The sequence below is a fragment of the Oncorhynchus clarkii genome, chromosome 7, assembly GCF_045791955.1.
Source record: "Oncorhynchus clarkii lewisi isolate Uvic-CL-2024 chromosome 7, UVic_Ocla_1.0, whole genome shotgun sequence".
Classification (NCBI taxonomy): Eukaryota; Metazoa; Chordata; class Actinopteri; order Salmoniformes; family Salmonidae; genus Oncorhynchus; species Oncorhynchus clarkii.
This window is the reverse complement of record NC_092153.1, coordinates 71,775,330-71,797,250: the sequence shown is the minus strand read 5'-3', so window position 1 is coordinate 71,797,250 and position 21,921 is coordinate 71,775,330. Positions and strand designations below refer to the sequence as shown.

Sequence of the window (21,921 nt, the reverse complement as noted above, 5' to 3'; positions counted from 1 at the left end):
AGCATACTGGTTGCATCACTGCCTGGTATGGCAACTGCTCGGCCTCTGACCGCAAGGCACTACAGAGGGTTGTGCATACGGCCCAGTACATCACTGGGGCTAAGCTGCCTGCCATACGTTTTATGCTGATGATACTGTTATTTACTGTTGTGCCTCGTCTCTGACAAAATCTTTCCAGAACTTGCTAAATGCTTTTTATACTGTTCAACATACCTTGTGTCAATTGAAGCTTATCCTCAATACTGACAAAACTAAACTAATGGTGTTTTCTAAAGCAAGAAATAGACCTTTGAACTTTTCACCTATTATTTCCTGCCAGGGCATTGAGATTGAGACTGTAACCTCATATACATATCTTGGAATTTTAATTGATGACGTCCTCTCTTTTTAAATGGCATATTCAACAATTTACAAAAATATTTAAGCTAAAATTGGGATTTTATTTTAGGAATAAGGCCTGTTTTTCTTTTGAAGCCAGAAGGAGGCTAGTATCAGCTACATTTATGCCTTTACTAGACTATGGGGATATTTTATATATGAATGCTTCCGCTCAGTGTTTGAGATCAATTGACACCCTTTACCATGGCACTTTGAGATTTATTTTAAACTGCAAAACCCTTACGCACCACTGCACTTTGTATACTAGGGTTGGCTGGCCTTCTCTAGTCACTCGTAGGCTTAGTCACTTGTATACTTTTATTTTCAAAGCCATTTTTATTGTTCAGAAATGTGGTGGGAACTCTCTCTTCATTTGCTGGAATTTATCCGACTAACTGTTCCAAATTTCCAAACTGAATTTGGTAAAAAGGCTTTTATGTACTCTGCACCATCGTCTTGGAACGCCTTACAAAATACTTTTAAACTGCAAGAACTTGTCCCGATTGGTATTTTTAAATCACTGATGAATGATCTTGAGACTGATTCCCTGACCTGTAGTTTTTGATTTTGTTATACTCTTGTGAATTCTATGGTTTTTATAGATTACTTGTAGTTTTTCATGTTGTTTGTCTGTAATTTTTGTAATGACTTGGTGCTGCCTATCTTGGCCAGGAGGCTCTTGAAAAATAGATTTTTAATCTCAATGAGCCTTTCCTGGTTAAATAAAGGTTTAACAAATAAAAAAATCCAGGACCTCTACACCAGGCAGTGTCAGAGGAAGGCCCTAAAAATGGTCAAAAACCACCAGCCACCCCAGTAATAGACTGTTCTCTCTACTACCGCATTGCAAGCGGTACCGGAGTGCCAAGTCTATGACAAAAAAGCTTCTCAACAGTTTATACCCCCAAGCCATAAGACTCTTAAACAGGTAATCAAATTGCTACCCAGACTATTTGCATTGTGTGCCTACCCCAAACCCCTATTTTTACACTGCTGCTATTCTCTGCTTATCATATATGCATAGTCACTTTAACTATACATTCATGTACGTACTACCTAAATTGGCCCGATCAACTCTCCTGCAACCCGCCTCACCCAATGTGGTACAGATCTGCTATTTTTTTTTACACTTTAGAACCCCCAACAGCCGCTAGCCAGCTAGCTAGCTAGTAGTCAGTCAGCCACTGCTAGCGGTCATCAGACAGCCTCAGCCCGGTCAATTCCTGCCAGTCTGCACAGAGCCATATCAACCAAGAGCATATCGGACTGCTTTTTCGCTACCACATCTCCACTTCTCTGGATTCCTACCGCAAGATCTGAACCTTTAGACCGGATCATCCCAGCTAGCTCGCTGCTATCCGAGTGGCAACTCCTGGATAACGTCTCTGTTCCGAAGCAAGCACCGGTTAGCCTGGAGCCAGCCTCGAGGTAGGCCCATCCCCCAGCTAGCTTAAGAAGTCCATCAGCCAATTCTTGGACTACTATACCTATTTTGCCAATTGGCCTGGACCCTTATACTACCGACACGGAGCCCCGCCGATCCATCACAGCTGGTCTGCCGACGTAACCAACAGGCTCGCCCGTCGCGACGTCCCCCGATGCCCTTCTGCTAGTTCTGGCCCACTAGCTGTCTGAAGCCCCGTGTCTCCAGCTCGCCTAGCTACTCACTGGACCCTATGATCACTTGGCTACACATGCCTCGCCCTAATGTCAATATGCCCTATCCATTGGTGTTTGGGTTAGTGATTATTGTCTTATTTCACTGTGGAGCCTAATTCCAAAAAGTTGACAACACTGTAAACTCTATGGACAATAAGAGAACCTCCTCCCAGCTGCCGAATGCACTGAGGGTAGGAAACATTGTCAGCACTGATAAAACTACGATAATCCATAATTTTAATAAGCGTTTTTATATGGCTGGCCATGATTTCTACCTGGCTACCCCTACTCCGGCCAACATCTCATCACCCCCTTGCAGCAACTTTCCCAAGCCCCCCCGCTTCTCCTTCACCCAAATTTAGACCGCTGATGTTCAGAAAGAGCTGCAAAATCTGTATCCCTACAAATCAGATGTCCTAGACAATCTGGACCCTCTTTTTGTAAAATGATCATTCGAAATTGTTGCAGCCCCTATTACTAGCCTATTCAACCTCTCGTTCGTATCGTCTGAGATCCCCAAAGATTGGAAAGCTAAAGCGGTCATCCCCCTCTTCAAAGGGGGAGACATTCTAACCCAAACTGTTACAGACCCATATCCATCCTGCCCTGCCTTTCTAAAATCTTCGAAAGCCAAGTTAACAAACAGATCACCGTCCAATTTGAATCCCACGACTATGAAATCTGGTTTCCGAGCTGGTCTTGGGTGCACCTCATCGATAAAAGACAATACTGTGCAGCCGTCTTCATCGACCTGGCCAAGGCTTTTGACTCTGTCAATCATCGCATTCTTATTGGCAGACTCAATGGCCTAATGGTGACATATTATAAAGAATTATTCTCAATGGCTGACATAAGATGCAGTATGATGTCATGGGACATATTTTTTAGGGGCCAAGATGTCGCCCTCACTCATAGGAGATGTAGATGGGGCAGTCAGTGACATTCTAACATCCCCGGGTCACCCTCCTTTCGCCTCTGTCAAAGATGTAACGCACACTTCCCCTTGTCAAAGCCTTAACTCATGCCTCCCCGTGTCAAACCCTTAACACACACTCCCCCGTATCAAACCCGTAACACATGCTCCCCCGTGTCCCCTAACATTGTCCCCAAGTCTCCCCACTTTGATGACGTAGGTATCAGTCTGTTCCCAAAGCTTTTTGACTCTTATTTTATTATTTAACATGCTATTTCAATCCCCCATCCTTCTTAGCTGTATTCCACCACATCAGAGAGCTAATTAATTATGGATCGGATTGGTCTTAAAAACCTACCACGTCCAGACAGTCGCTTCATTACATATGCACAATGTTTTTTGAGCTTTATTTATTCATATCCTGTCAGATTCTTGCCTCAGAACTGTCTTTTATTTATTTATATAAAAGACACACTCACGCTCACTCACATATACACACGATCTCTAATCGTCGTCTCATTAAATGCACTTGGCTAGTGTTGAAAGGGGTTTTGCTCTCATATGTGAGGTGCAGATTATCTTATCCACCTGACACTTGTTTTTCCTCCGTCACCGACATGGCGAGACATTGGAACTATCAACTGAAGTATCAGAGGGAATACAAATTTATGGGAGAGGAGAATATATGGTATCTCTGAATACCTTTGACCTTAAATAACAGCTTTCTTGTAGTCTGTCTGTCATGGTTTCATGCCTTAAACTATTGAATGAAAATGCAAAAGGCAGTCTACGAGTGAGACGAGACATTTGTCTTGTGATGCAAGAATTGCAATGTTTAGAATGTCTTATTAATGAAGCATTTGTAGTTTTAAACCAAAAGAAAGTCAACTGCATGTACATTCAAAGGCTACAACTAAATGGTGTTTTGCCTTGACCCTGAAATTCCTGGTAACCGGCTTTGTTTGACTAGGGTCTTTTCAGATTTGTCATATGCACTCAAGTGAATCCATGTTCTGTATGTGGACTTCATCTCCCACAATGCCTCTTCTTCCTGCCTGGTTAGCCTTAGGCGGTGAAGCCCCAAGGCAGCAGTTGAGTAAAACAAACAAGTGGGCTAGAGGAAGGCCCCTTAAGCCTGCCATATAACGGGGGTAGGAAACTTGGATGTACTCCACCAAAAACACCACACACACACACGTCTGTGTTTAGCCCAATCCAATCATGCGGTGTGTTTAAGCTTACTTTGTAGCAAGCTGTGGGTGTTTGTTTATTATCCAAATCATTTTCCCAAGAGCTGTGTAGATTTGCCAGCAGGGACAGTCATGGAAAGTGGAATGAGTCTAAATTTAGGCTGAAGGAAAGTGTGTATATGTGATGATCAGAAAGTCTCATTGTCTGGAATCTGCAATGGGGGTTCCCCAGGGATCTGTTTTAGGCCCTTTAGTATTTTGCTTATTCACATAGTAATCATGTGACCTTTTTATAGAAAATCACTTCTTTTTTTTGTCTTCCCTGGTTTTGGTTGTTGGCGTGTCACATTTTTATGGATTTTATGGACAAGACTAATACACTGAATAGAGCACAATATCAAAACACAGCCAAAATATAAAAATGCAGGGTGTGTTGATTTTTATTGAATTTGTGCTTAGAAAGTGGGAGAACGCTGTCACGCTGTTTTCGCCTAGAATGCTCACAGCCCCAAATTCCTCAACAATGCTCTTTTCTAATTTTCAGAAGTCAAGACTTAAAACATTATTATACAACTTGATCTAGCTCCCTGCTCAAATGTCCATCTTTGTCCGAGGCTGCAGGCAATTCATTAATTGGGATGTTGTCAAGGCTTGGGATACACGTGAAATGGAGCCGGTTGTTGGTGTTGGTGTGAACGGATCTATATCTCTGACTTTGATACAGGGGGGCAAGTCAGAATGCAGTTCTGCCGATTATTTTTTTCCTTCTCTCTTTTTGCTTTCTCTTTCCTCTTTTTCTCACTTTCCTTCTCTCTATCCTCTGCCATCCCTATCTATTTTTGTGTATCGATATTTTAGCTTTCTCTCCCTCTTTAACCCCCCTTCTATTACTGCCTGTTCCTCCTTGGCGCCGATCCATTTCCTCTCACTTTTACCTACATCTCTTCGTCAATATTTTTCTTTCTTCCCCTCTGTCTTTTTCTTCACACTCCCTCTGCCTCTTCATCCTACCTCCACCATCACCCTCCCTCCCTCTCTAGCTCCCTCCCTCTCCCTCCTGCTCTCCCTCCCTCCCTCTCCCTCCGTGCTAGTTCATTATTGTCAGTGTGTTGTCAGCAGGCTGGTGTTCTGTCCGTAGTAATTCCCTAGTCATTAGTGTTGGAGCGGGTTCAGATGTTTGAGGAGGCTAATAAGCAAATTAACAAACACACCATTATCTGTTGGACCCGGGGGAACACTGTTGCACTAATCACAACATAACTGCTTACTGCATACTAGCACCTCAGGCAGATGTGCTGTACTGGTATGTGTAAGTTGTGTTGGTACGTTTCTGATATGTTTAGGGCAGCCTTTCTCAAACCTCTCCTCAAGGGACTGCCAGTCATTCCATGTATTTGAACTGCTAGCTCACATGATTCAACTTGTCAACTAATTATCAATCAAATGTATTTATAAAGCCCTTTTTATGTCAGAAGCCCTTGACACCTTGAGTCAGATGAGCTAGTTCAGGGCTACAACAAAATTGTGTAATGTCTGGAGGTCCCAGAGGAGAGGTTTAAGAAGCACTGGTTTAGGGTGTAGTTCTCAGATTTTGTAAGGGAGTGAGGGAGGGAGTGGTGATACTATGTCAAGTTGTATGGGACTAGTATCACTGATGCTGCAACTGATTTAAAGTTCCAACTTTTGTTTTACTTCTTTAGCATACAGTATTTGTTTGTAAAATGTTTATCTGCAGTTGTTGACAGTGTTACATCATCTTACTTTGTTTCATTTACATGACTGAGTGAACTGGTTCTATGGCATTGGTCTAAAGAGCAGGGGCTGTTCCACCCGCTAACAATCACGTTGTGCAACCGTTCCCAAGTTCTATTGAGTTGATGTTGAAGATATATGCACTTCTGCCAAAGTGTGGTATAAACACTGTAATGACTTCATTTGTACACACACACACACACACACACACACACACTCTCTCTCTGGACCTCCAAGGCTTTCCACAACAGTAATAGAAGACAATATAGTGTTTTTAGATGATCTAAGCCATCGTCTCATATCGGGTGGATGTTGCAGAATGGACTTTTCAAACATTGTCACACTAGTTCATTACCAGACAATAGTCCACACATGGTTAAAACTTCTTATGGATCAGTGGGACGCTACCGTCCCACCTCGACAACATCCGGTAGAATTGCAGACCGCCAAATTCAAATGAAATGACTATAAATATTTAACTTTCATGAAATCACAAGTGAAATACATCAAAATAAAGCTTAATTTGTTGTTAATCCAGCCGTCTGTCAGATTTCAAAAAGGCTTTATGGCGAAAGCAAACCATGTGATTATCTGAGGACAGCGCTCACCACAAAACATTACAAACAGTAACCAGCCAAGTACATTAGTCACGAAAGTCAGAAATAGCAATAAAATGAATCACTTACCTTTGATGATCTTCGTATGGTTGCACTCACAAGACTCCCAGTTACACAATAAATGTTTGTTTTGTTCGATAAAGTCCCTCTTTATATCCAAAAACCTCAATTTTGTTAACGTGTTTTGTTCAAGAAATCCAATGGCTCAAATGCAGTCACGAGGCAGATGAAAATTCCAAATTGTGTCCGTAAAGTTCGTAGAAACATGTCAAACGATGTTTATAATCAATCCTCAGGTTGTTTTTAGCCTGAATAATTGATCATATTTCAACCGGACAATAGCGTCATCAATATTAAAGAAAAACAAGAAAGGCGCGCTCTCGGGACTGCGCACCAAACAGGTTGGGGATTTTCCACTGGCCTCTCATTGAAACTGCTCATGAAACTCCCTCATTTTTCAGAATAAAGGCCTGAAACAATGTCTAAAGACTGTTCACAGCTAGTGGAAGCTATGGGGAACGGAATCTGGGTCCTATCCCTTTAAATGGTGAATGGAAAAACACCCATTTCAAAGTAATAGCACTTCATGGATGGATTTTCCTCCGTTTCCCGCCTGCCATTTCAGTTCTGTTATACTCACAGACATTATTTTAACAGTTTTGGAAACTTTAGAGTGTTTTCTATCCAAATCTACCAATTATATGGCTTCTGGGCCCAAATGCTGCCCCCTAACCCAAAAAAGTTAAACTGCAGTTCAATCTCTTTGTTCTGTCTTTGGGGATGAAACATTATGATGTTATCACAGAGCTTTGTAGGCTTTCCTTTCTTTTTTAAGCAAGTCTTTTTAGTATCATGTCAAGTCATAAGCCGATGTTATACTGTCACAAAGACTACTTGAAATTGTCTGTGAATAACCAAGTTACCCAAACCTCTCTCCCTCCCTTCATCCATCCGGTCCTTCATCTCACCCTCCATCAAGACAGCGGATCACATAAAAGCATTAAAACGACATAACAATATATGAAAAAACATATTGTTCTCTTAATCTCTTTATTTGTCTGATTATTCTCTCCATACCTATCTATCCCCCCTTCAGGACTGTCCCCAGATCCTGCCCTCTACCCAGATTTACATCCCTGTGGGTGTGACCAAGCCAATCACCCTGGCCGCCTGCAACCTGCCCCAGCCCCAGTCTGGCCAGAAGAACTACGAGTGTGTGTTCCACGTGCAGGGAGAGGAACATAGCGTCACCGCACTGCGCTTCAACAGTACCAGCATCCAGTGTCAGAAGACCTCGGTGAGTTAACGCTCTCTCATGATTTTGTTCCGGCCCAGCACAAACACAACACATTCAAAAAAGCAAAGACTAGCCAAATAGATCGAGTTCCAGAAGACCTTGGGGAGTTAACACTCTGATACACTTATGACTGGTGCAGGTTTTTGTTCCAGTCCATCACTAACACACCTGATGTAATAAACCAAATGCTTGCTGATTGGTTTCATTACCAGTGCTCATGGCGAGAAGGAATTTGGTCAGTGTTTCTATTTTCCCAGCAGTAACACACCTGATTAGTCTTTTGACCAGTGGTCATGTCTAGGGAGTTTGGCCGGAGTTTAGTTTGTAGGCATGCGGAGAATAAGCGTGAGCACAAGTAGAGGGCCTGCTGAAGGGTGTGTTGGAAGGATATTTGGATTGTTTGGTGTGCACATGCATGGGACCATCTGTCAGTTAGAGGATTAGAGTTACAAATGAGGAAGTGTGTGTGTGTGTGTGTGTGTGTGTGTGTGTGTGTGTGTGTGTGTGTGTGTGTGTGTGTGTGTGTGTGTGTGAGATAAGTGGTGCTGCGATTCACTGAGGCTGAAAATGTGGAGAGGAAGCCTGTCATCTCTGAAGCTGTCTGTCTTTCTGTCTGTCTGTCTGTCTGTCTGTCTGTCTGTGTGTCTCTGTGTCTCTCTCTGTGTCTCTCTCTGTGTCTCTCTCTGTGTCTCTCTCTGTGTCTCTGTGTCTCTCTCTGTGTCTCTGTGTCTCTCTCTATGTCTCTCTCTCTGTCTCTCTCTCTGTCTCTCTCTCTGTCTCTCTCTCTGTCTCTCTCTCTGTCTCTCTGTCTCTCTCTCTGTCTCTCTCTCTGTCTCTGTCTCTCTCTCTGTCTCTCTCTCTCTCAATTTAAGAGTCTTTATTGTCATGGGAAACACATGTTTACATTGCCAAAACAAGTGAAATAGATAATAAATTATACCAAAAAAGCAGTAAACATTACACTCACAAAAGTTCTAAAAGAATAAAAACATTTCAAGTTTCATATTATGTGCAAATAAAGTACAAAAGGGGAAATAAATATGGGTTGCTTTTACAATGGTGTATGTTCTTCATTGGTTGCACTTTTTCTTGTGGCAATAGGTCACAAATCTTGTTGCTGTGATGGCACACTGTGGTAGATATGAGAGATATGGGAGTTTATCAAAATTTGTTTTTTTCCCCAAATTATTTCTGGGTCTGTGTAATCTGAGGGAAATATGTGTCTCTAACATTATCATACATTTGGCAGGAGGTTAGGACGTGCAGCTCAGTTTCCACTTCATTTTGTGGGCAGTGTGCACATAGCCTGTCTTCTCTTGAGAGCCAGGTCCAAAAGGCTATGCTCAGTCTGTACATAGTCGAAGATTTCCTTAATTTTGGGTCAGTCACAGTGGCCAGATTTTCTGCCACTGTGTACTCTCTATTTAGGGTCAAATAGCATTCTAGCTTGCTCAGTTTTTTTGTAAATTATTTCTAATGTGTCAAGTAATTATCGTTTTGTTTTCTCATGGTTTGGTTGGGTCTAATTGTGTTTCTATCTCTGTGGGGTCTGTTTGTGTTTGTGAACAGAGCCCCATGACCATCTTGCTTGGGGGGCTCTTCTCCAGCTTAATTTCTCTGTAGGTGATGGCTTTGTTATGGAACGTTTGGGAATCGCTTCCTTTTAGATAGTTGTAGAATTTAACATCTATTTTCTGGATTTTGATAATTAGCGGGTATTGGCCTAATTCTGCTCTGCATGTGTTATTTGGTATTTTACGTTGTACACAGAGGATGTTTTTTGAGAATTCTGCATGCAGAGTCACAATTTGGTGATTTTACCATTTTGTGAATGCTGAGCAGACCCCAGACCTGGTTGATGAGCAGACCCCAGATCTCCGCAACCATAAAGGCCAATGGGTTTTATAACCGATTCAAGTATTTTTAGCCAGATCCTAATTGGTATGTTGAATTTTATAAATGTAATAAATGGATTTAATAAAGTTTTTTATTTATTTAACTAGACAAGTCAGTTAAACCTCTTTGGCGCAGGCGTGCCGCTAGCGACCCACCTCGACATCATCCGTTGAAAATGCAGAGATCCAAATTCAAATGACAGAAATAGTAATAATAAACATTCATGAAAAAACAAGTGTTATACATCGGTTAACTTCTTGCTCCTACTTGAGACGCAGACGTCTCAAGTAGGCACCTGGAAATGCAATGCGCTACGCTAAATGCTAAATGTACTCGTTAAAACTCAAACGTTCATTAAAATATACATGCAGGGTATTGAATTAAAGCTACACTCGTTGTGAATCTAGCCAACAAGTCAGATTTTTAAAATGCTTTTCGGCGAAAGCATGAGAAGCTATTATCTGATAGCATGCAACACCCCAAAATGCCTGAAGGCGGCGCTACACAAAAACGCAGAAATAAAATATAAAACATTCATTACCTTTGATGATATTCTTTGTTGGCACTCCTATATGTCCCATAAACATCACAAATTGGTATTTTTCCCGATTAAATCCGTCCATGAATGCCCAAAATATCCATTTGTATAGCCTGTCTGCATCACGAAAAAAGCTCTCTTCCAACACGCAAAGTCATGTTTAAAAATTATATAAGTTGCCTATATTCTTTGACAAAACACTTCAACCTACTTTTATAACCCAACTTTAGGTATTTGTAAACGTTAATAAGCGATCAAATTGATCACTGGGCGATCTGTATTCAATAGCAGCTACACAAGAAAACAGTGTCCATTTTTCAATCTTCCAAAATCGATTGAGGTAGGCTGGATGGAATCACGGATTTATTGGTAATGTCTCAATGACGTTTTTGGCGACATTGTGTGGAAGCTGTAGGAATTGCATCCGTCTCCATATTAAATTTGGTTTCCTTTAAATAATCCATGAAAGGGGCGCATGGATACTTTTTTCAGATTTCAGTGACCAGTTTTTCTTGCGCTTTTCGATGAAACACACGCTCTGTTATAGTGACAGCCGTGATTTAACCAGTTTTAGAAACTTCAGAGTGTTTTCTATCCACATACTAATCATATGCATATACTATATTCCTGGCATGAGTAGCAGGACGCTGAAATGTTGCGCGATTTTTAACAGAATGTTCGAAAAAGGAGGGGGTAGGATAAAGAGGTTAAAAGATTAACTTCTTGTTAATACAGACGCTTTGTCAGATTTCAAAAAGGCTTTACGGCTAAAGCATAACATGCGCTCAAAAAAAATATTTTTTTTTCCAACCAAGCAGATGAGTCACGAAAGTAAGAAATCGCAATAAAATTAATCACTTACATTTGAAGATCTTCATCTGATTGCAATCAAAAGGGTCCCAGTTACACAATAAATGGTTGTTTTGTTCGATAAAGTCCCTATTAATATCCCAAAAACTCAGTTTTGTTGGCGCGTTTTGTTCAGTATTCCACTGGCTCAAAGGCAGTCAAAACATGCAGACGAGTACATCCTAATAGTACCGGTAAAGTTTGTTGAAACATGTCAAACGATGTTTATAACTAATCCTCGGTGTCAATTATAGAAATAATCGATAATATTTCAACCAGACAATAGAAAGGAAAAAGAACGAAGGGCGCGCACTCGGTCACGCGCGCAAACCAGTAATGCATGCTTCCCAAGTCCCCTAACCAAAAAGTAAATTTTTTTCGTTGTTTTTCAGAAAACAAACCTTGAAACCATGCCTAAAGACTGTTGACATCTAGTGGAAGCCATAGGAACTGCAATCTGGGCCCTAACCAATTACATAGTAAATAGGCATTCAATGGAAAACCACTCGCATCAAACAAATCCCACTTCCTGGATGGATTTTCCTTGAGTTTATCAGTTCTGTTATACTCACATACATTATCTTAACAGCTTCAGAAACGTCAGGGTGTTTTCTAGCCAATTCTACCAAGTACATGCATATCCTAGCTTCTGGGCCTGAGTAACAGGCAGTTTACTTTGGGCACGTTATTCATCCGAATTTCCGAATACTGCCCCCTGTCACTAAAAAGTTAGGCACATATTCTTATTTACAATGATGGCCCAGGAACAGTGGGTTAACTGCCTTGTTCAGGGGCAGAACAACAGATTTTCACCTTGTCAGCTCGGGGATTCGATCTAGCAACCTTTCGGTTACTGGCCCAACGCTCTAACCACTAGGCTACCTGCCTTCACTAATCACTTTAAATAATGCCACTTTAATGTCTACGTATCCTACATTACTCATCTCATATGTATATACTGTATTCTATACCATCTACTGCATCTAGCCTATGCCGCACGGCCATCGCTCATCCATATATTTATGTGTACATATTCTTATTCATCCCTTTACATTTGTGTGTATAAGGTAGTCATTGTGAATTTGTTAGATTACTTGTTAGATATTACTGCACTGTCGGAACTAGAAGCACAAGCATTTCGCTTCACTCGCATTAACATCTGCTAACTATTTGACCAATAAAATTTGATTTGATTTCATGTTGCAGATGAAAAGCACGACAAAGACCCGGAACGCCTTCAAAGAATCTAACTTATTAGTTTCGAACAACTACAAATGCATGTCAATACACGCTACAGCTACACGATAGAGACACAGTATGCTAAACACGTGTACACATAGCATGTCACATGTCCAACAGGACCGCAAGCTTTGCCAAGTTGCCCATATGATTAGCATTTAGCAATGCTTGTGTATTTGACAGGTAGTGTAGCTCCTCCTAGCGTAGCATTAGCACTCATGCTAGGCTGTTTCAATCAACAGCTACTCATTAGCGCCCACGCACTGCAGCAATCCACAGTGTTTCTGAGGGGAGTCTAGTTAGGCAGTGACAGTGCTGTCTCTCCAAGGAGGGCTCTTCATTGACTGATTGTTTACTGTAGCAGCCAGCGCTAGTCAGCAGCAGCTGACTCAGGAAAGGCAGTATTTCTCCATGTGAGGGCTGAAGAGAAGATGTGCTAGTAGGCTAATCAGCAGTTAGCTGTTAGAAAATGGTCTTGTTTTGACTGCTAACTGGTGTTGGCATGATAGTGTGCGTGGAATGAGAGGATTTTGCGATTTCCAGCTGGTCATTAGCGTAAATGTGCAGATGTTAAGTTGAGTTTAGCCTATAGACTTAACCTATGAGTTTAGCCTATAGACTTAACCTATGAGTTTAGCCTATAGACTTAAACTATGAGTTTAGCCTATAGACTTAACCTATGAGTTTAGCCTATAGACTTAACCTATGAGTTTAGCCTATAGACTTAACCTATGAGTTTAGCCTATAGACTTAACCTATGAGTTTAGCCTATAGACTTAACCTATGAGTTTAGCCCATAGACTTCAAATCAAATATAATTGTATTGCTGTAAGTCGCTTGGGGTATGTCTCTATCAGTTTTGCACATCGAGAGACTGAAATTCTTTCCCGTTCCTCCTTGCAAAACAGCTCGAGCTCAGTGAGGTTGGATGGAGAGCATTTGTGAACAGCAGTTTTCAGTTCTTTCCACAGATTCTCGATTGGATTCAGGTCTGGACTTTGACTTGGCAATTCTAACACCTGAATATGTTTATTTTTGAACCATTCCATTGTAGATTTTGCTTTATGTTTTGGAACATTGTCTTGTTGGAAGACAAATCTCCGTACCAGTCTCAGGTCTTTTGCAGACTCCATCAGGTTTTCTTCCAGAATGGTCCTGTATTTGGCTCCATCCATCTTCCCATCAATTTGTGTTCAGGGTGATGAGCTGTGTTGCTTTTACGCCAAACATAACGTTTTGCATTGTTGCCAAAAAGTTAAAAGTTCAAAAGTTTCATCTGACCAGAGCACCTTCTTCCACATGTTTGGTGTGTCTCCCAGGTGGCTTGTGGCAAACTTTAAACTACACTTTTTATGGATATCTTTAAGAAATGGCTTTCTTCTTGCCATTCTTCCATAAAGGCCAGATTTGTGCAATATACGACTGATTGTTGTCCTATGGACAGAGTCTCCCACCTCAGCTGTAGATCTCTGCAGTTCATCCAGAGTGATCATGGGCCTCTTGGCTGCATCTCTGATCAGTCTTCTCCTTGTATGAGCTGGAAGTTTAGAGGGACGGCCAGGTCTTGGTAGATTTGCAGTGGTCTGATACTACTTCCATTTCAATATTATCGCTTGCACAGTGCTCCTTGGGATGTTTAAAGCTTGGGAAATCTTTTTGTATCCAAATCCGGCTTTAAACTTCTTCACAACAGTATCTCGGACCTGCCTGGTGTGTTCCTTGTTCTTCATGATGCTCTCTGCGCTTTTAACGGACCTCTGAGACTATCACAGTGCAGGTGCATTTATACGGAGACTTGATTACACACAGGTGGATTGTATTTATCATCATTAGTCATTTAGGTCAACATTGGATCATTCAGAGATCCTCACTGAACTTCTGGAGAGAGTTTGCTGCACTGAAAGTAAAGGGGCTGAATAATTTTGCACGCCCAATTTTTCAGTTTTTGATTTGTTAAAAAAGTTTGAAATATCCAATAAATGTCGTTCCACTTCATGATTGTGTCCCACTTGTTGTTGATTCTTCACAAAAAAATACAGTTTTATATCTATGTTTGAAGCCTGAAATGTGGCAAAAGGTCGCAAAGTTCAAGGGGGCCGAATACTTTCGCAAGGCACTGTACATGTAGGTAGAGTTATTAAAGTGACTATGCATAGATAATTGCAGAGAGTAGGAGCAGTGTAGGGGGGGGCGTACTGGGCCGTACACACTACCCTCTGTAGTGCCTTACGGTTGGATGCCATGCAGTTGCCAAACCAGGCAGTGATGCAACCCGTCAGGATCCTCTCGATGGTGCAGCTGTAAAACCTTGTGAGGATCTGAGGACCCATGCCAAATCTTTTCAGTCTCCTGAGGGTGAATAGGTTTTGTTGTGCCCTCTTCACGACTGTCTTGGTGTGCTTGACCATGTTAGTTTGTTGGTGATGTGAACGCCAAGGAACTTGAAGCTCTCAACCTGCTCCACTACAGCCCAGTCGATGAGAATGGGGACATGCTCTGTCCTTTTTTTCATGTAGTCCACAATTATCTCCTTTTTCTTGGTCACGTTGAGGGAGAAGTTGTTATCCTGGAACCACACGATCAGGTCTCTTACCTCCTCTCTATAGGCTGTCTCATTTTTGTCGGTGGTCAGGCCTACCACTGTTGTGTCATCAGCAATCTTAATGATGGTGTTGGAGTCATGCCTGGTTGTGCAGTCATGAGTGAACAGGTAGTACAGGAGGGGACTGAGAACGCACCCCTGAGGGGCCCCCGTGTTGAGGATTAGAGTGGCTGATGTGTTGTTACCTGCCCTTACCACCCGGGGGCGCCCGTCAGGAAGTCCAGGATCCAGTTGCCCATAGACTTAACCTAGGAGTTTAGCCAATATTGTTAACCTATGATTTTAGCCCATAGAGTTAACCGAATAGGAGTTTAGCCCATAGAGTTAACCGAATAGGAGTTTAGGCCATGGATCTAGTCTACTACTGTTCTGTATCAAGTCTACTACTCTTCTGTTTCTGTATCAAGTCTACTACTGCTCTGTTTCTGTATCTAGTCTACTACTGCTCTGTTTCTGTATCTAGTCTACTACTGTTCTGTTTCTGTATCTAGTCTACTACTGTTCTGTATCTAGTCTACTACTGTTCTGTTTCTGTATCTAGTCTACTACTGTTCTGTATCAAGTCTACTACTGTTCTGTTTCTGTATCTAGTCTACTACTGTTCTGTATCTAGTTTACTGTTCTGTTTCTGTATCTAGTCTACTACTGCTCTGTTTCTGTATCTAGTCTACTACTGTTCTGTATCTGTATCTAGTCTACTACTGTTCTGTATCTAGTCTACTACTGTTCTGTATCTAGTCTACTACTGTTCTGTATCTAGTTTACTGTTCTGTTTCTGTATCTAATCTACTACTGTTCTGTTTCTGGATCTAGTCTACTATTGTTCTGTTTCTGTATCTAGTCTACTACTGTTCTGTATCTGTATCTAGTCTACTACTGTTCTGTATCTGTATCTAGTCTACTACTGTTCTGTTTCTATATCTAGTCTACTACTGTTCTGTATCTAGTCTACTACTGTTCTGTATCTAGTCTACTACTGTTCTGTATCTAGTCTACTACTGTTCTGTTTCTAGTCTACTACTGTTCTGTATCTAGTCTACTACTGTTATGTATCTAGTCTACTACTGTTCTGTATCTAGTCTACTACTGTTCTGTATCTAGTCTACTACTGTTCTGTATCTAGTCTACTACTGTTCTGTATCTAGTCTACTACTGTTCTGTATCTAGTCTACTACTGTCTACTACTGTTCTGTATCTAGTCTACTACTGTTCTGTTTCTGTATCTAGTCTACTACTGTTCTGTATCTAGTCTACTACTGTTCTGTATCTAGTCTACTACTGTTCTGTTTCTGTATCTAGTCTACTACTGTTCTGTATCTAGTCTACTACTGTTCTGTATCTAGTCTACTACTGTTCTGTATCTAGTCTACTACTGTTCTGTTTCTGTATCTAGTCTACTACTGTTCTGTATCTAGTCTACTACTGTTCTGTATCTAGTCTACTACTGTTCTGTTTCTGTATCTAGTCTACTACTGTTCTGTATCTAGTCTACTACTGTTCTGTATCTAGTCTACTACTGTTCTGTATCTAGTCTACTACTGTTTTGTTTCTGTATCTAGTCTACTACTGTTTTGTTTCTGTATCTAGTCTACTACTGTTCTGTATCTAGTCTACTACTGTTCTGTGTCTAGTCTACTACTGTTCTGTGTCTAGTCTACTACTGTTCTGTTTCTGTATCTAGTCTACTACTGTTCTGTATTTAGTCTACTACTGTTCTGTTTCTGTATCTAGTCTACTACTGTTCTGTTTCTGTATCTAGTCTACAACCGTTCTGTTTCTGTATCTAGTCTACTACTGTTCTGTGTCTAGTCTACTACTGTTCTGTTTCTGTATCTAGTCTACTACTGTTCTGTTTCTGTATCTAGTCTACTACTGTTCTGTATCTAGTCTACTACTGTTCTGTATCTAGTCTACTACTGTTCTGTATCTAGTCTACTACTGTTCTGTATCTAGTCTACTACTGTTCTGTTTCTGTATCTAGTCTACTACTGTATTTGTATTTAGTCTACTACCGTTCTGTTTCTGTATCTAGTCTACTACTGTTCTGTTTCTGTATCTAGTCTACTACTGTTCTGTTTCTGTATCTAGTCTACTACTGTTCTGTATCTGTATCTAGTCTACTACTGTTCTGTATCTAGTCTACTACTGTTCTGTTTCTGTATCTAGTCTACTACTGTTCTGTATCTAGTCTACTACTGTTCTGTATCTAGTCTACTACTGTTCTGTATCTGTATCTAGTCTACTACTGTTCTGTATCTGTATCTAGTCTACTACTGTTCTGTTTCTGTATCTAGTCTACCACTGTATCTGTATATAGTCTACTACTGTTCTGTTTCTATATCTAGTCTACTACTGTTCTGTTTCTGTTTCTAGTCTACTACTGTTCTGTATCTGTATCTAGTCTACTACTGTTCTGTTTCTGTATCTAGTCTACTACTGTTCTGTTTCTGTATCTAGTCTACTACTGTTCTGTTTCTATATCTAGTCTACTACTGTTCTGTATCTAGTCTACTACTGTTATGTATCTAGTCTACTACTGTTCTGTATCTAGTCTACTACTGTTCTGTAACTAGTCTACTACTGTTCTGTATCTAGTCTACTACTGTTCTGTTTCTGTATCTAGTCTACTACTGTTCTGTATCTAGTCTACTACTGTTCTGTTTCTATATCTAGTCTACTACTGTTCTGTTTCTGTATCTAGTCTACTACTGTTCTGTTTCTGTATCTAGTCTACTACTGTTCTGTATCTAGTCTACTACTGTTCTGTATCTAGTCTACTACTGTTCTGTATCTAGTCTACTACTGTTCTGTATCTAGTCTACTACTGTTCTGTTTCTGTATCTAGTCTACTACTGTATTTGTATTTAGTCTACTACCGTTCTGTTTCTGTATCTAGTCTACTACTGTTCTGTTTCTGTATCTAGTCTACTACTGTTCTGTTTCTGTATCTAGTCTACTACTGTTCTGTATCTGTATCTAGTCTACTACTGTTCTGTATCTAGTCTACTACTGTTCTGTTTCTGTATCTAGTCTACTACTGTTCTGTATCTAGTCTACTACTGTTCTGTATCTAGTCTACTACTGTTCTGTATCTGTATCTAGTCTACTACTGTTCTGTATCTGTATCTAGTCTACTACTGTTCTGTTTCTGTATCTATTCTACTACTGTATCTGTATATAGTCTACTACTGTTCTGTTTCTGTATCTAGTCTACTACTGTATCTGTATCTAGTCTACTACTGTTCTGTTTCTGTATCTAGTCTACTACTGTTCTGTTTCTGTATCTAGTCTACTACTGTTCTGTTTCTGTATCTAGTCTACTACTGTTCTGTATCTAGTTTACTGTTCTGTTTCTGTATCTAGTCTACTGCTGTTCTGTTTCTATATCTAGTCTACTACTGTTCTGTTTCTGTTTCTAGTCTACTACTGTTCTGTATCTGTATCTAGTCTACTACTGTTCTGTATCTGTATCTAGTCTACTACTGTTCTGTTTCTGTATCTAGTCTACTACTGTTCTGTTTCTATATCTAGTCTACTACTGTTCTGTATCTAGTTTACTACTGTTATGTATCTAGTCTACTACTGTTCTGTATCTAGTCTACTACTGTTCTGTAACTAGTCTACTACTGTTCTGTATCTAGTCTACTACTGTTCTGTTTCTGTATCTAGTCTACTACTGTTCTGTATCTAGTCTACTACTGTTCTGTTTCTATATCTAGTCTACTACTGTTCTGTTTCTGTATCTAGTCTACTACTGTTCTGTTTCTGTATCTAGTCTACTACTGTTCTGTATCTAGTCTACTACTGTTCTGTATCTAGTCTACTACTGTTCTGTATCTAGTCTACTACTGTTCTGTATCTAGTCTACTGCTGTTCTGTTTCTATATCTAGTCTACTAATGTTCTGTTTCTGTTTCTAGTCTACCTCTGTTGTATATCTAGTCTACTACTGTTCTGTTTCTGTATCTAGTCTACTACTGCTCTGTATCTAGTCTACTACTGTTCTGTTTCTAGTCTACCACTCTTCTGTATCTAGTCTACTACTATCTAGTCTACTACTGTTCTGTTTCTAGTCTACCCCGCTTCTGTATCTAGTCTACTACTATCTAGTCTACTACTGTTCTGTTTCTAGTCTACTACTGTTCTGTTTCTAGTCTACTACTCTTCTGTATCTAGTCTACTACTATCTAGTTTACTACTGTTCTGCTTCTGTATCTAGTCTACTACTGTTCTGTTTCTAGTCTATTACTCTTCTGTATCTAGTCAACTACTATCTAGTCTACTACGCTTCTGTTTCTAGTCTACTACTATCTAGTCTACTACTGTTCTGTTTCTAGTCTACTACTGTTCTGTTTCTAGTCTACTACTGTTCTGTTTCTGTATTTAGTTTACTCCTGTTCTGTTTCTAGTCTACCACTCTTCTGTATCTAGTCAACTACTATCTAGTCTACTACTGTTCTGTTTCTAGTCTATTACTCTTCTGTATCTAGTCAACTACTATCTAGTCTACTACGCTTCTGTATCTAGTCTACTACTATCTAGTCTACTACTGTTCTGTTTCTAGTCTACTATTGTTCTGTTTCTAGTCTACTACTCTTCTGTATCTAGTCTACTACTATCTAGTTTACTACTGTTCTGCTTCTGTATCTAGTCTACTGTTCTGGTTTCTGTCTATTTTCCCTCTTCTTCCTTTTCCTTTCCTATCTGCTTCTTCCTTCATTCTGTTTCTGTCAGAGCAAAAGGAGGGGCAAGTGGCGCTCTCTCCCTCTTTGACTCACTCTCCATGGTTCTGATTTATGTGTGTGTGTGTTTGTGTGCGCGCAAGTAGAAAAAAAACATTTTGACTTACACCACATGTATTGAAACACCAATTCCATCCTCTTCTTTCAGGTTGCTTCAACAGTCTATGACTCTGTCATACAGTATACACTTTTAGTTTTTGTTGGCTGGCTAAAATGTTTGCTCACTAGCCTAACTTCCTTACATTGGCAACAATGAGCCAGCTAGTTAACTTTTGCCTACTTACTACTTCTAGCTACACAATGCATGAATGTATGGTTGGATCAGAATCGCCACTTTAACCTCTCTAAGGTATGTGGGACGCTAGTGTCCCGTCTGGCCAACATCCAGTGAGGTTGCAGAGCGCCAAATTCAATTACAGAAATGCTCATTATAAAAATTCAGAAAACAAAACATATTTTTACATAGGTTTAAAGATGAACTTCTTGTTAAACCAACCCCAGTATCATATTTATATAATGCTTTTCGGCAAAAGCATACCTAGCCCAGAACATACCTAGCCCAGAACATAGCCCAGTTGACAAATTATTACAAACAGTAACCAGCCAAGCAGAAGCGTTACAAAACTCAGATAAAATGAATCCCTTACCTTTGATCTTCATATGGTGGCAATCAGAAGACATTAATTTACTCAATAAATGTTCCTTTTGTTTGATGAAGTCTCTTTATATCCAAAAAACTCTGTTTTGTTAGCACGTTTTCTTCAGTAATCCACAGGCTCAAACTCAGTCAAAACAATCAGACAAAAAAATCTAAATTGTATCCGTAAAGTTCATAGAAACATGTCAAACGATGTTTATATTTAATCCTCAGGTTGTATTTTAGCCTAAATGATCTATCATATTTCAACCGGATAATAACGTCGTCAATATAGAAGGTAAACAAGAAATGCACATGCGCCTGAAAAAACTCTGCAACACGTTAGCATCCACTCGTTCAGACTGGTCTTACTCCCTCATTTATAGGAATACAAGCCCGAACGATTTCTAAAGACTGTTGACATCTAGTGGAAGGCATAGGAACTGTAAATGGAGTCCTAAGTCAATGGATACTGTAATTGCATTGAATAGAAAACTACAAAACCAAAAAAAAAACACTTCCTGGATGGATTTTTCTCAGGTTTTCGCCTGCTAAATCTCTGTTATACTCACAGACACTATTATTACTATTACAGACACTATTACAGACACTATTATAACAGTTTTGGAAACGTGAGAGTGTTTTCTATCCAAATCTACCAGTTATATGCATATCATATCTTCTGGGCCTGGGTAGCAGGCCGTTTAATTTGGGCATGCTTGTCATCCAAAATTCCAAATGCAGCTCCCTACCCTAGAGAGGTTAATCATTGGCCAGTACGGAGAACTAAGTAAAACCCGAAGTCCAATCCCTAGCTCCATCCATGGATAATTTAGGAAATGGCTAATTGTAGCAAGCTAGCCTCCGGAGGACAACCACACAAGGTGATGAAACAATTCAAGTTGTTTCTGTCAATGACATTTTGCTTTTGATTTGGTGTGATTGGTGTTAATCCAAATCCAAACTGGCTTCCCTTGACACTTTCTTTGGTGCGCCAGGACCATTTACATATGAGTACACTTAGTATACCTCAAGTATACCTTGATTTGATTTGAAAGCTGATTGGCTTTTGTTTTATACTTTTTTTTATCAAGGGAGGCAAAATGTTCCGTGGCTTTCCTTGCATTCAAAGCTACAGGCGGCAACAATGTCATACTCTTTCTGACCAGCCAGCATCAGATAGATACGCTACACATACTGAGACAGAGGGTCGCTGATTCGCTCGCTCGGAAGTCAGAAGTGTACATACACCTTAACCAAATACATTTAAACTCAGTTTTTCACCATTCCTGACGTTTAATCCTAGTAACAATTCCCTGTCTTAGGTCAGTTAGGATCACCACTTTATTTTAAAAATGTGAAGCCAGAATAATAGTAGAGAGAATGAATTATTTCAGCTTTTGTTTCTTTCATCACATTCCCAGTGGGTCAGAGGTTTACATACACTCAATTAGTATTTGGTAGCATTGCCTTTAAATTGTTTAACTTCTGTCAAACCTTTTGGGTAGCCTACCACAAGCTTCCCACAATAAGTTGGGTGAATTTTGGCCCATTCCTCCTGACAGAGCTGGTGTAACTGAGTCAGATTTGTAGGCCTCCTTGCTTGCACATGC

The 21,921-nt window shown here is 40.3% G+C and overlaps 1 protein-coding gene across 1 annotated transcript in view; it reads left to right on the top strand.

The window, feature by feature from the left end:
- Positions 1 to 21,921, top strand: part of LOC139413799 (plexin-A1-like) — a 311,289-nt gene that overhangs the window by 180,250 nt on the left and 109,118 nt on the right. The window contains exon 9 of the mRNA XM_071161567.1: positions 7,606 to 7,806. Within this exon, the coding sequence (XP_071017668.1) occupies positions 7,606 to 7,806 (201 nt within the window). The remainder of the gene's footprint in view (positions 1 to 7,605; positions 7,807 to 21,921) is intronic.